Source organism: Electrophorus electricus, chromosome 2 (genome assembly GCF_041902795.1).
Source record: "Electrophorus electricus isolate QZ-2024a chromosome 2, ASM4190279v1, whole genome shotgun sequence".
Classification (NCBI taxonomy): domain Eukaryota; kingdom Metazoa; phylum Chordata; class Actinopteri; order Gymnotiformes; family Gymnotidae; genus Electrophorus; species Electrophorus electricus.
The window spans coordinates 34,974,235-34,984,234 of NC_137498.1; the positions used below are offsets into that span (position 1 = coordinate 34,974,235).

The following is a 10,000-nucleotide window of genomic DNA, read 5'->3' on the forward strand; positions in this document are numbered from 1 at the left end:
TTGAACTGGTTAGTGTTTGTTAATCATTTCTGGTTACTTTCTAGTGATAAACACTACACCTATAGTGTCTCATTTATGAAACATAAAAGGGCATTCATTTTACAATAGGTCTTCGTGATGTCAGGCCACACATCACCGCTAGTCCCCCAAGCACTTGTAGCAATAATATAGATTCGTATAAAAAACCTTTATTTTGCAGCTTTGTGATACTAAGATGTTTTGGCACAGAAACTAAAAATTGGCCAATGACAAAATTATGCACAAATACAATGACAATCATTGTGCAAATTATATTTGGTCATCTATATTTGAGGGTTTCTGATCCCACTGGTTCCTGTTGTATACAACATACACGCCCACCACCTATTACTTACAGTGGTGTTGATAGGAAGATTATGCTCAGTCCATTTCTCGCCTACCTGAGACAAGTGGCCCACCTCCAGATAGAAGCAGATGATGAAAGAGTTCCAACCAACCCAGACCACCAGCCACACTGCATACTGAGCAGACACACATAATTAATGCACCACAAAGCAGTAGACATCTTGTTTGCAAAAAACAATTCATAAAATATTCAGTGTGTGACTTTGAAAGTGCAACAATGTCACTCACTCACTCACTCACTCACTGTTATGTTCTCTAATTTGTACCTGTTGTGTGTGTAGGTGCGAGTCAAATGTACTTACCAGTATGAGATACCGAGACCGAACCTGCACTGTCCCAAACACTCCCAAAATAACAGCTACGATGTGGAGAAAGTTGGCCAAGATGGGAGCCCACTGATAGCCCAGAAAATCAAACACCTGCCTCTGCAGTGCCGCCAGCTACAAAGAGGCACAAAAAGATAATGCACATTAAAGGACAAATACATACCTACATACAAGTTAATGCTAACACCGTGGTAGGTCAGTGGGTAAGGTACACTCTGTGAAAGATAGTAAGGTACTGCCAAGTTGCCACTGTTGGGCCCCTGAGCACGGCCCTTAACCCTCAATTGCTCAAGTTGTATTCAGTAATAATTGTAAGTTGCTTTGGATAAAAGCAATAAAAATGATGTAAATGTAAATTGCAAAATCGTTTCAATAGTCATGACTCTTAAATAATGCCTTTTCTTTTCAAATAAGACACTTTAAAAATGGTCTTGACCAGATTGCATATATCCATTAAAATGTATTCAAAGCACTGATGCTCAAATACTGTTTGAGTAGTGTAGCAAATCAATAACAATCATCTGACTTTCTTGCTGTTTATATATACTTTGGAGTGTTAAAACTTAAGAAATAGATACTCAGTGATGTAGTGTATTTTTGTCTCACACATGCACAAATAAGACCTTCTGTCCTTCCAGGCTTAGTAATGATGCAGAGGCTGCCTTGTTTCATAGGCAGTGTTTATGGCTCACAGTTGGTCTGGCCTACATAGCTCATGCGCACTCCACGCTCCACTGCCAGCTCCAGGCAAGCACACGATGCCTGCCATCACCAACTCCCATTGGACACCGGGGTAAGATCGAGCTGTGAGCAAGTAGGCACATGTGCCACAGCTCTGCCAGGCCACAGCAGAGGGCGAGGGACTGGGTCAAAGCAGAGGACGAGGGACCAGGACACAGCAGATGAAGCACATGGAAAAGTAGGTATTGGCACCAGCTGCATGTGTAATCTTTGCTTAACCAACACAAGATGACTGACAGCAAACTAGGGGTCACACTGTCTGCAGCTGTGCTACCCACTAACTGATCTACAGGCTGCCACACTTCAAACCAACCATTAAGCTTTTAAATGAGTGGTATGTGATGGTAGAAAGTAATAAGATTACAGTTCAAAGCAAGGAGTGAAGCTGTGTGTGTCACACATCTGTAGTAATATTGACCATGGCCAGTTGGGGGAGTCTGGATTTCAAATCCAAAATGAGTCGTAAAGAAGGCCAATAAAACATTATCCATTTAAGCCACGGGGCAAATAAATACAAAAAGCCCTTCTCACACACAGACACACACATACAGACAACCAATCCCACAGCACTCTGCTGCAGCTGTTTCCATGGAAACTGCCTGGAGCCCCAGCCCACAGCCCTATGAGAAAAGAGCCCCTACCTCAAGAAATCCCTCATGTGCGCGCACACACACACACACACACACACACACACACACACACACACACACACACACACACACACTTCCATCCCTCAGAAGTATCTTACATTAACTAATCACTGATCTGGGGCTAACCCTAACCCACAAAATTCAATTAGACACTGCTTTAATATGATTTACAAAGCTTGTACCTACCTTGCACTATATTAACCCCTTCCAATACACTCATATACACGCACACAACTGTATACCGTAAACCAGTCAGTTTCCAGTAGAGCAACATTACACGACGCATTCACTTACCAGCTGCAGAGAGCAGATGACCACGAGCGTACACCTCCCGTCGCAACGACCCATGCTCTCACGTTTGAGGCACTGCTTGGGCCCCGCAAGGCGTCGGGGGAAAGCGAGATCTCCTGTGAGTTCCAGCGTGAAAGTGTGCGAGACCCGTTACACCGTTTATAATGTTCAAAACATCAGATTGCCTACCGGGCCGCAGCCACGGTTCCGCGCACTGCTATCTTCCGATCGTTAATCATATCGCACTTCCGCCGCTTTTCCAGGCGACTATGTCCTCAGAATCCACCGTGGCGATTCTTCCTCGGTGGTAACCACAGGACCAGCCACACCTTCATTCCGTAAGGGTAAACCGAGAATGCAGAAAGAAGAGAGAGGAGAAGCGTGAGAGATGAAGTGTTTAACTCGCAAAAAATCAGCATCATATGATCACATGGAGCTCGAGCGACGAATGCCTGCAAGGGGAGAAAAATCACAAATTTAATCTGTACAGGACACAATGAGCACCTTCGTGACTCACCGACTGCGCGTTGTACTGCCCGGTGTCGGATTCTCCGAAGCATATGACGCCAATACACAGAAATGTATCTGAGGCTGTAGCTGCAGGATCCCGTCCCACTCCGTCTCTTTGTCAACATCGACAGGAAGGCGCGAGAATTGGGTTGTCGGTGGAACCCAAACCCTTGTACAAGTTTGCAGCCAGTGCGCGCAACCACATGGGGCCGCCTGCTTTCTTCTCGCCACGCGCCAGACAACGCACACAAAGGAACAGATGAAGCTAGCTGTACATCGCTGTTTCACTTTGACCCTGTGGTGCCACACCGAATGCATATTTTTGGTCGGGTCCTGATACTGGACTGTCTTAAAGCGCTACTAGTTGTTTTATAAAAGTTCTATGCATGCTTCTGGAAATCAACAAGTAATTACTCACCTCGAGAAAATGTCTTATTAATGTTCTCTTAAGCCCTTTATTGCCAGCAAAACTGGACAGTACAAATGAGTCACATCTAATTTGTAATACATAAGAACTCCAAAACATCCCGCTACATGTACATTGCTAAAATATAATATCGCAAATCCTTTGCTTAAGGAACAGGGTGTGGTGTGGCCTATCACTCATACAGACTTAAGTCTTGGTAAATATAATTATAGGAATATATAAATATATAGAGTTGAACTCGTGTCATTACAGAAACAACACATCTCAAAAAAAAAAAGTTTATTAAAAGCATAGAAAAGCAATCCCACATTTTATCCAGGGCACACACTGTTTTAAAACTAAATGTCCCCAAATTATTGACCCCTTATCCCAACACGTACACGCAAGCATGCACTTTACTGAATCTCGCCCATGTAGATGCGCTTGTCACTGGATCCAGATAGAACTGTTAAAGAAAGTGGGAGAAACACCTCATCTTCAAATAATATAGACACAAAAATAAAACACAAAAGGTATGCAGTGACTACAGTGGAATGCAGTAACACTCTCCAAATACAACTCTTGACTAAAGATAAAAAGACATGAAAGGATAAACATTTAAATATTTACCGATGGGTTCCTCGGGATGGAAGACTACCTCGTTGACAGATCCTGCATGCCCAGGGAGTTTATAGAGGATTCTGCGTGACGTGGTGTCCCAGATGTACACAAACCTTTAAAAAATAATAAAACTAATGAGATACATGCAGCAAGTAGTGCCTGTTAGTCTTTTGTTTATTACGTTAGTCAATTCTCTTCTGTGTTTTTGTTTCTATGGTTGGTTGTTATTCATATTAAACTTGCTAATCACTTCTGTTATCCTCTCTGTCTGTTTCCTTGTTCTTGTTATGGCTATACACTTGCACACACCTAACATTACCTGTCAGCGGAGCCTGCTGCTATTTTACTCCCATCTGCTGACCATGAGCACCGCAATGAGCACCGCAAAAGATTCTAGAGACAAAAGGAAGTCACAGAATGGTCAGTACATACATCAGTTTCACCAAGCAAAATGATACACTGGCCAGCAAGTATTCACAGTCACCAACATCAAAGGAGTGAAGATGATTGGTGATACAACATCCACAGTTACCATGGAAAGAAGCAAAACATTCTTAATTATGAAACATTAGTTAGAAAAGACAAATCTATCATAATTCAAGTCTTCAAGGCAAGACAACATATCTTGTTGAATTCTTAGGGTACAAGTATACTTCTGTACACATAATTATAGGAGCAATAAGTCTTTTCCCCAGTGATTCGTCTTCACATTGTGAAACAGATATTATACTGACACCTTGTAGCCTGCATGTTTCAGTGTTTCTAAAATCGTGTACCAAATCTTTTTAACATGGCTACCTCCATGTGGCAGGACCAACTGTAAGGATCATAAACTGGATCATTTGTGGAATACAAAGCAACTGGATTCTTCATTTCATGTGTTCTTTATTATTGTATTTTTTCTATAAATCACTTTCATAAATATTTTGTGCTTTTTGGTGGTAAAAATGATATTTCTGCTTTAAAAGACACTTAACATGCTTTATAATATTAATTTAAGCAAATACATTTTAAAATTCAAGTTGGCTCATTCAAATGTAACACTGCTAAATTTCACCAGTCTGAAATAATTCAGAGAAAAACAGAATATTGCAACCAGTACACTCTACTGACCTATGATGATGCAAATTCAGAAGAGCCCTACAACTTAAGCCAAAGACACATTACATGACTTTCAAAGTCGTCATATCACTTTACTGTTCAGACTACATAACTTGCTATCTTGTAATCAGGAATCTTGAAGTTGTTGGGGTTTGCACATTAATGACTTATCTGAAACAGGGGATAGCACACTACAGGATGTTTCATCATCCAGCAAAAAAATGATTAAAAATTGTGTGTGTGTGTGCGTGTGCATGTATGTATATATGTGTACAGATACATCTGTGCTGAGTACAGGCTGGACGTTCCAAGGTCTAACTGGAATATACTCCCAAAGGTGGTGAAATGTGACCATGCTAAGATCCTGAGGGACTTCCCAATACAGACAGACAAAATGGTAATGGATAACCAACTGGACACTGTACTGGTAGACATACAGCAGAAGAAGTGGCAATCCAGAGTGATGGCAACATCAGGAAAAGGAACAGGAGGAGCATGAGAAAGGGCTGAAGGAAGAGCTAGAAAAGATATATGGGTGAAGGCAACTGTGGTTCCTGTTGTAATCAGAGCACTAGGGACTATAACCCCCAAACTGGGAGCATAGGTCCAACAGATACCAGGAACAACATCCCAGATCTCAGACAGAAGAGTGCAGTGCTCGGAACAGGTAAGATAGTATGCAGGACTCTCAAGCTCCCAGGCCAGGGAATATTATATATATTTTTTTTTTTTAATTTTATTTTTACACACATGCACACTCACACACACACACAGTCATGTGCAAACCAACCCCCCCCCCCCCCCCCCACACACACACACAGACAGATTAAAGGGTGGGTGTGACAATGTCTTGTTCAGAGCAAGCAAAATGGGTCAGGCCTGTGTTAACAGTAACCATGGACGCACACCCATGCAGAGAGAGACCAACAAACAGACAAAACAGACAGAATGAAAGGAGTTGAGAGTTATATATATATGAATTAACTTGTAGCCATGCATGTTAAAACAACTCCTCCCCCAGGTCTCCCCTCACTACATACCTTGCATTTTCATTGACTGTAACTCGACTTCATGCTCACTACCAGTCATAACCTGGTTGGAACACTTTTCACACTACAGGATTTGGACTGACCGACAGGTTCAGATATTTAGCATGCTAGATATTTTTAGTGACTTTGCAAGCAATCAGCGAGCCTCTTGGATCATGCCTTTGAACATCCTGTAATCAAGTCGCACATGGCAATCGATCAAGAGACGATTTTTGAGCCCCACGGAAGCACCAATTTGGCTTCGATCTGGAGCTTTTCATTGACTTCCAAAATTAGTCGGTGAGCAGAAAATCAGGGTTAAAATCGTGTAGTATACACTTGGAATTAGTTTATTAGCCAAAAAAAAAAAAAAAAAAAAAGAAAAGAAAAAAAAAAAAGAACCCCACCACCCTCAGTTATTACTGTAATCTGCTCGCTTCCAGAGAAAGTAAGGATTTTACCTTTTCAAAATTGTGGACATTTCCTTGGAATATCTTCACACACCTCTCCTTTGGGGCAAATGGACGGATATCCCAAACCCGCACTATGTGACACAGAAAGCAGACTCAGGATACAAGGTACATACAACCCCCTCCTCCCCAACCCATTCAGTCACTCACCACTATTATCCATGGAGTTGGAAAGTAGATAAGACCCCTCTGAGCTCAGACTGAGACCTGTCACTGAGTCTCCATGTCCTTGCATGCTGTAAATCAGTTTATTCTGCCTTAGGTCCCAAACCTGCAGTACATGTGCACACAAAGACAGACAGACACACACACACACACACACACACACACACACACACAGAAAGCAGGAGAGAGGAAAGACCATGCACAAGATAAATACTGATGTTTAAACAAAACAGTAAACATGCTTATAGCAAATAAATGCCCATACTGTATATGTATGATGCATTACCTTGATGTCATTGTCAATGCCTCCTGAGATGATCTGGTCACTGGTGTCATTGAAGGTCACACTCAGAACCTGGTATGTGTTCTGGAATGTGTGAACAGATGCTTTCTTTCTGATGTCCCACAGCTAAAACAAGGTTGGGTTATTAGTAGATTTCTCCATAATCAATGACTAATTTGTGTAAAGGTTAAAGTTTGCATTTATGGCAAATGCTATCAGTTATTCTTCCTTGTTTCTGTGATTAGTGGCCTATTCAAAGGCTGCTTTTTTTGCACTGCTATATAACCAGGTTCCACAAGCACCAACTTCATTCAGCAATCCATCATATACATTATAAAATTACTTCTTGTAATTATACACAATGCCTACACAAACATATCTCCAGAAGGCCTGGCCCAGCTGTCACCAACACACGTTTTACCTTCACAGTTCCATCATCACTGCCGGTGCAGGCCAGTTGCGGACCCCGGCGCGCAGGGAAACACGAGTTCACAAAGGACGTGTGGCCTTTCAGACGTTTCACACGCTCACCCGTTTCACTGTCCCACACACACACCGTCTTATCCGTGCTGGCTGAGAAGAGTAGGCTAAAAAAAAACAACAACACAAATACAAACCTAGAGTGTTACTCAAATAGCATTTCAGAGTAGTAGCATTGCTCCAACCTTTTTTTTTTATGACATTCATCATCATGAAGCGGTAGTCTAACAAAAGTACTCTTGATTTCTAAAGAGTGGTTTGACATTGTTTGATATCCTCTCTTTTTTTTTTTTAAAGTGGTCACTAAAGCAGGAGGGTTGGCATCTCAATGCTGCTTCAGCAGCATTATATGTCTGTCCACCATTGATGGACAATGGCATCATCTCTCAGCCCAACCCCAACAGATATTGCAGCACCATACTTGCATATGAACCAGTATCAAACACAAACCTGCCATCTGTGTTGTAGTGAAGCTCCATCACAGCTCCACTGTGACCCTTAAGTGTGGCAAAGTTCTCACAGTCTCCATAGACGCTCCATAACACTGCACAAACAGTATTCCAGAAATAGTTCCCAAAGACATACATCAACAATAAGGCAATCAATTACTAAAGCCACCCGTTGAATATAAACTTGTCCAAATTGAGCACCAGCATAGGGATGAAGCTATTGTGCTGACCTCTATTCACGCAGCAAACATGTACTAAATTGACCATGCTCTGTCAAGCCCACAAGGTTCTATACAGACTGCACTTATTTGTGTCTTTCTATAGTTTTGCTGCTTGACCATCAAAGTTTATCAGCTAACCAAGGGCTGAGCTGAGATGCTCCCATCATTGCAGGACACAAAAGGTAAAGTAACATTACAGGCAACACTACGTATCCGATTTCAGAAATATTACAAGTCTTACATATGAGGCGGTCATATCCTGCAGAAGCTAGTGTTGCTCCATTAGGATGAAACTTGCTGCAATAGACTTCTCCCTCGTGCCCAGACAGCAACATTATTGGAGCTTGCAAACTTGAGCTGCGAGGTGGGCCCTAACCCACAAAGAAAGATAAACATATCACGAAGAACACAAAAGATTATAGCTACCACAATTACTTCGTTAGTTGTATGGGCAAGATGCCTTTTATTTTTATGGAAATAAAAAACGAGTAAAGCCTGGACATGCATTTACGATAAAACAGAAAGACCAAGTGAATGAATGAAGAACATTCTGGCTAAAAGCTGACTAGCTAGCTAGCTTGTTAGTTAGCTTAGCTATGTCCTAACAAGTAACCTTTATCGAATGGTTAATGATTAGTAATGATTGTGTAAGCCGGTATACAAAGCAAACTACGCCGGCAAAGTTAAATCCGTTTGTAAGCGCATAAACGAATTCATCTGGACTCGAAATAAAGACAGCTAGGTTAGTTATCTTAGCTACTACCATGGTGGCTAGTTGCTGAGACTGCGCCGCTGCAATCAACTCGGTCCTGGGCCTCTTCACACCAGCGGGAACAATCGCCAGGTCTGCGCCTCGCTTCTTTTGTTCGATCATTATTTAAATACGCTGTTTAAGTTGTTGAGATAACAAAATATACCCGACAAGAAAGATTAATCACAATTCCTCGCTTGATCTATTTTCGTATGAATTAAGCGGTCCACCATCCACGACACGCTTGGCCAAAGTAAACTACTTCCGGTACAATCAAGGCTTTTGATTGGTTAGTTTATGTTGTAACCTATTTCATTGGTTGCAAGGCAACCACCCTTGCGCCTTCAACCGGAAGACGATTCACAGTAAGCGGAAAAAGAAATATTAGTTAAGTGCTGTGCTGGTCTACGTTTATTAGTTGAGGTGACTGCGTCTTGTATTTTTGATCTTTTGGTTATTTGCTTTCCGTTCGTTTCACGTAAGTATAATACCTGGAAAATATGTAGACTACTGGGATACAGCACGGGAACAGAAAGTATCCTCAAAACTATTTTTCATAACGTAGATAAGATACGATAGCTAGCTAAATAACTGAAGTGCGTACTACCTGTTTCTATCGTGACTTAGAGAGCAGCATGTTTTGCTTTGTGGCATTCTGTGGCAGCTGAAGCTAATCTTGTTTGTTTTTGTTATCTAAATGTAATCTAGCTAATTCACAAAATAGAAAGTCTTAATAGGTTGTCTTTACTTATGTTAAAGGTTAGATGGCCGATGATCGTAATAGGCAGCCAGCTGGCCTGGATGGGTTGCCAGAGATGTACAGCATTTTGAAAGGAGAGGTAGGTTAGGGCAGCATTTTTGCGCTTTTTGCACTACACGGTGTTCGTTATATTCACGTTCCCTCTGGCCTTCTCTCGTGCGCTCGCGCAGGTGGCTTCCGTGACGACATATGGAGCATTTGTTAAGATTCCAGGATACAGGAAACAAGGTAAAATTAGCATTGAGTGTTGAATGATAGGTAATGCATTCTGACAGCCTTTAACACGTGTGTACTCATAGGTTTGGTTCATAAGAGTGAGATGTCTGCCTCTCGGGTAGATAATCCTGCTGAAATCGTTGATGT

At 41.8% G+C, this 10,000-nt stretch overlaps 3 protein-coding genes across 7 annotated transcripts in view; 1 reads left to right on the plus strand and 2 right to left on the minus strand.

Moving 5' to 3' along the window:
- Positions 1–3,442, minus strand: part of nkain1 (sodium/potassium transporting ATPase interacting 1) — a 12,789-nt gene extending 9,347 nt beyond the window's left edge. For all 3 annotated transcript variants that reach the window (XM_081700724.1, XM_035529381.2, XM_035529382.2), the window contains exons 1-4: positions 2,910–3,442; positions 2,396–2,721; positions 687–824; positions 420–500 (exon numbers count right to left, since the gene is read on the minus strand). In XM_081700724.1, coding sequence (XP_081556850.1) covers positions 420–500; positions 687–824; positions 2,396–2,449 — 273 coding nt within the window. In that variant the 5' untranslated portion in view covers positions 2,450–2,721; positions 2,910–3,442. The remainder of the gene's footprint in view (positions 1–419; positions 501–686; positions 825–2,395; positions 2,722–2,909) is intronic.
- Positions 3,443–3,593: 151 nt separating this feature from the next.
- On the minus strand, positions 3,594–9,139 carry snrnp40 (small nuclear ribonucleoprotein 40 (U5)). The gene is made up of 10 exons (XM_027027476.3): positions 8,890–9,139; positions 8,368–8,497; positions 7,907–8,000; positions 7,398–7,563; positions 6,980–7,102; positions 6,679–6,799; positions 6,520–6,602; positions 4,249–4,322; positions 3,939–4,042; positions 3,594–3,774 (listed from the first exon to the last, which is right to left on the minus strand). The coding sequence occupies exons 1-10, from the start codon at positions 8,998–9,000 to the stop codon at positions 3,725–3,727; spliced, it is 1,056 nt and encodes a 351-aa protein (XP_026883277.3). The 5' UTR covers positions 9,001–9,139; the 3' UTR covers positions 3,594–3,724.
- An 86-nt stretch (positions 9,140–9,225) lies between these two features.
- zcchc17 (zinc finger, CCHC domain containing 17) overlaps positions 9,226–10,000 on the plus strand; it is a 5,908-nt gene continuing 5,133 nt past the window's right edge. For 2 of the 3 annotated variants that reach the window (XM_035529294.2, XM_081700738.1), the window contains exons 1-4: positions 9,226–9,355; positions 9,637–9,716; positions 9,808–9,865; positions 9,937–10,000. The exon at positions 9,937–10,000 is cut by the window's right edge and continues 37 nt beyond it. In XM_035529294.2, coding sequence (XP_035385187.1) covers positions 9,642–9,716; positions 9,808–9,865; positions 9,937–10,000 — 197 coding nt within the window. In that variant the 5' untranslated portion in view covers positions 9,226–9,355; positions 9,637–9,641. The remainder of the gene's footprint in view (positions 9,356–9,636; positions 9,717–9,807; positions 9,866–9,936) is intronic. The other variant, XM_081700733.1, reaches the window with a different exon arrangement.